Source organism: Mus musculus, chromosome 19 (genome assembly GCF_000001635.26).
Source record: "Mus musculus strain C57BL/6J chromosome 19, GRCm38.p6 C57BL/6J".
NCBI classification, from domain to species: domain Eukaryota; kingdom Metazoa; phylum Chordata; class Mammalia; order Rodentia; family Muridae; genus Mus; species Mus musculus.
Window position 1 is genome coordinate 4,095,787 of NC_000085.6, and position 4,211 is coordinate 4,099,997.

Below are 4,211 nucleotides of genomic sequence, written 5' to 3' on the forward strand. Positions count from 1 at the left end.
AGTGCATGCCTTCAATCAAAGCATTCAGGAAGAAGAGAGAGGATCTCTGTGAGTTTAAGGCCAGCCTGGCCTACATATTGAGTTCCAGGTTAGCTAGAGCTAGATAGTGAGACCCTTTCTCAGAAAAAAAAAAAAAAAAAAAGTCTAGGGTGTTTTCTCTGACTGTACGTTTGTGTACTACCTGCTTGCTAGGTGCCCACTGAGAACAGAAAGAGATATTGGGCCCCCTGGAAATGCAGTTACAGATGGTTCTGAGGCACTTTATGTAAATGCTTAGAATTCTAACCTGGGTCCTCTGGAGGAGCAGCCTGTCCTCTTACCTGCTAAGCCATCTCTGCAGTCGCTTTTTTAAAAAGTGAGTTGAGGGCTAAAGCAGCAGTTCTGCAGACATATATGCAGACAAAACACTCGTATACATAAAATAGTTTTATTTTAATTTTAAAGTGAATTGATTTCAAGGAAATAGGAACTAGATGGCCAGACCCAGGTGGGAGTTTCATTAATGACGTCAGAACAATAATCAACCATGCTTCAACCCATATGGGGCTGGCTCTCATCTCTATTTCTCTACCCACTTCCAAGTTTACTTTCCAGGTATTACTGTCTTCATGTTTCATGAGAAAACGGAAACCTATTAGGGCAAGAAACTGGCGTGTGACTGTAATCCTTTAGCATTTCCGAGACAAGAGCATCAGGAATTCAAGGTCACCCTCCCCTACCCGGAGAGTTCGAGTTCTGACTGGGCTACTTGAGACCTTGTCTCAATCTCATCCCACCCGCCAAAAAGAGTCCAGGAGGAAACCATTAATGAGGTGTTGAGATTCCAGCCAAGGGTCTTGACCAGGGTCCTGACTTGACCTAACGCAATTCTTGATCTATGATGCTCTATCATTGTCTGTGGAGAGAGTAGGGGACTTAGGGTTCAGTGTCGAGCAGCGTCGTTGGCTGCCTTGGACCCACCTGCCTAGACCGAAGATTCAAACCAATCCAGAGAAGGAGCTTGGTAATGACTTTGGTGAGGGAACCGTTGCCATGGGAACAAATACAGGCCTGAGGCGCGCACATGCGCACAGCCGAAGGGGGGGGGACACGGAACCAGTGAAAGGTGACGTAAAACGCTCGGGGTAGGGCGGAGTGCTCACACTGTGGGAGCCGTGGCCTTGGGAGTTCTGAGCGGAGGGAAGTCGCGAAGCGGTGAGGACGAAGTGTGTTCGGCGGCCCGCCACACACCACCGGAGCAAACCGCGGGGACCAGACTGGCCCGCTGCCGAGGCCCCGCCTCTTGGACCTCGGGACTAATCGGATTGAAAGCGCGCCGGCCCCGGGCCCCGAACTCGCCAATTGAGGAGGACGACTGTCACCGCCCAATCCGGGGCAGACAGGTGCGAGGTCCGGAAGGTGGAGGCCAATCGGCAGCGGTTGCGCCCTGCGGGGGCAAGATTCAGCCAATGAGGAGGCTCGAGTGACAGCTGAGCGCGCCAATCGAGAGTGAGGACCGATCGTGCCCGCCCACCCTTCCGGCCGGAGCTCTATTTACCAGGGGCGTGCAGCTCGCTTGCCAATCAGAGTGCGGCTGAGCTGCCGGACAGCCAACCCCAGAGGAGCGGCCGGCTGGCGGCCGCCGCACTGAGGAGTTGGGATGTCCTACAAACCTATCGCGCCCGCCCCCAGCAGTACCCCGGGCTCCAGCACCCCCGGGCCAGGCACCCCGGTCCCTACAGGTGAGGCTCCAACTCCATCCTTGTTCGCCTTGTCCGGGCAGTCGAGGTCTTGGAGAGAAACCGCTCGAGTTTTGCAATCCGGGGCCTGCTAGACGAGCCTGGCTCAGCCTCAGTTTGCTGGCCTGAGAAGTGGGCGTGGTCACGTAGAGCTTGTAGGTGGAGCGCAGGGGGGAGGAGTGTGTCTCCGAAGTTGTTCAGAGTGGAATGAAGAAGCATGCCGTTGGAGGTTAGTCAAGGGAACAGTCCTGGGCTTGGAAATCTGTGACGAGGCCCTTGTCACACTCTGACCTCTTGCTGGTGTCGTTGCAGCCGGGAGTGTCCCATCGCCATCGGGCTCAGTGCCAGGAGCTGCCGCACCTTTCAGACCGCTGTTTAACGACTTTGGTCCGCCCTCCATGGGGTATGTACAGGTGAGTGTGGCCAAGAGCTTGCTTATGGCTGAGGACAGGAGATCCCCTCGGGGTCTGAGATCACGTCTGTATTTTCTTTTGACACAGGCGATGAAGCCACCTGGTTCCCAGGGCTCTCAGAGCACCTACACGGACCTGCTGTCTGTCATAGAGGAGATGGGCAAAGAGATCCGGCCCACCTATGCTGGTAGCAAGAGTGCCATGGAGCGCCTGAAGAGAGGTAAGTGAAGCCACAGGCCTGCCCTTGCTCTGCCCAGGACACAGACACTGAACTTTAAGACAGTTCAGTAAGGATGGAGGATATCTAGAGTCAGGACAGGACATTTGGGCCAGCCTCGATTGGAACAGAACGTGTACCTAAGGAGGGGTTTTAAATGAACTTTTCCATTTTCAAATGAGTCTGTTTCCAAGAAGGTGCCTGGGAACTCGGATTAGCCAACCCTTAATCCCATCCATCCTCATTAGATTAGAGGTGCTCTTGCTGAACCATGGAGCGGTGGGGGAGTGTCTGCTCTGAAGGGTGGCTGTGGACTGTTTCTGGGGCCCTGTTTATTACTTCCCCATCCTCACCGCACCCCAGGCATCATCCACGCTCGGGCACTAGTCAGAGAGTGCTTGGCAGAGACAGAACGCAATGCCCGCACGTAACAGGAAGCACCTTGACCTCCTCGCCGGGACCTTTCTGGCCACTGCAGAGCGCCTGCTTCTCCCTGGCCTTCGCGCCCCAAGTTGCTTCCTATCCTGGGCTTCCTGTCCTGTGTCCCTTAGTGGGCACCCTCCAGGAACCAGGTAGCAGATCTTCGTCCAGTTGGCTGTACAAACTGGTCTCCTCCCTCTGTGGGAGTGCTGGGAGGCCACTGGGAGTCCCTTCCATGACCTGCTCACAGTGCTGATCTGACGGGAGCTTGCTCCTCTCTGTGGCCCCACCACACAGCACTTACTCCTTAACTCTTAGCCCAGGCCACCTCCTGCCTCTTCAACAGGAGTGCAGAAGACCTTCCTGCCTCATCTCTGGGGCCACAGCCGACTCTTTTTTTGGTGTGTCTTTTACTAAATATGTCCTTTTTGTATAAATAAAAGATGCTTTGGAGTCATTCTCTCAGCCTTTCTGTGTGTGGTTCCTCTGGGGAAGCCTGAGTGGGCAGAGGGGAAGGGCAGAGCAGGAACTGGGAAGGGCGCTTGAACCGAGCTTTGCCTTCCCATCTTGTCCATTGCTACCTCCAGCTCTGCGCCTTGCAGCTGAAGGCCAGACAGAACACCAATGATGTCTGCATAAGGAGGTGCCACCAGGGGGCAGCGTAGGGCTTGGCTGCCTTCACAGCTGGAGGCACTATTGGACAGCCGGAGCCTAAAGGGCCCTTCCTGTAGATTGGCAGGCATGCCTGGCAGGGTGGAAATACCAGTTCACTTAAGCCTCTCCCGTGAACGTCCTAATGCCCCTACACCAGCTCCGCTTTAAAACCATCCTTGGAAGGCTCTAAATACACCGGGTCCCTGACTCCTAAGGGAGGCAGTTAGAGGCTCCTTCCCCCCCACCCCCAGCACCTTGGCTTGATGCTGCTATCCACTGTCCTGACAACTTCCACAAGGCTGGGTGTGGCTCCATGAGCCAGCCCCGGGTGTCTCGGCCTTTGTACAGAGTCGGAGCAGTTAGATGGGTGTCCAAATTTGAGAACCTAGCAAACATAGTAGGGAAGGACTTGGGCTTCATTAAGGGGATGGCCTCTACCTGGGCATGTAGCTAAGTAACCGTGAAATGCCAACCTAGGCAGAGGCAATTGAGAACTTCCAAATTCTGGCTAACTTTGGGGTACAACATTTCCTCTAACCTGGGCTCCCCCTAGGTCAAATCCCACCTCTTCAAAGCACACAGGAGGGCTGCCCTGACTGGGCCTGGGTGGGAAATGAAACCAAGAATTCTTGGGGTGTCCAGACAGCACAGAAATAAAGAACTGGAATTTGGGGCCCGGCCTCTTCCCCGTCTGTCTTGGAGAAGGAAAGCAGGGGCCAGCCTTGCTGCGCCGCGGGCGGGGCTGCCCCGACCCTGCCGGGGTGGGGAGGACCAGCCGGGCCCAGGAAA

The 4,211-nt window shown here is 55.1% G+C and overlaps 1 protein-coding gene across 2 annotated transcripts; it reads left to right on the forward strand.

Moving 5' to 3' along the window:
* The first annotated feature begins 419 nt into the window (after positions 1-419).
* On the forward strand, positions 420-3,233 carry Cdk2ap2 (CDK2-associated protein 2). 2 transcript variants are annotated; one of them, XM_006531787.4, is made up of 4 exons: positions 420-1,947; positions 2,031-2,131; positions 2,219-2,351; positions 2,712-3,233. In XM_006531787.4, exons 1-4 carry the CDS (start codon positions 1,926-1,928, stop codon positions 2,777-2,779), a joined length of 324 nt encoding a protein of 107 aa, XP_006531850.1. In that variant the 5' UTR covers positions 420-1,925; the 3' UTR covers positions 2,780-3,233. The 2 variants fall into 2 exon arrangements, with proteins under 2 accessions (XP_006531850.1, NP_080649.1); NM_026373.4 differs by having other exon boundaries at positions 1,565-1,721; positions 2,712-3,231.
* Positions 3,234-4,211: the final 978 nt, after the last annotated feature.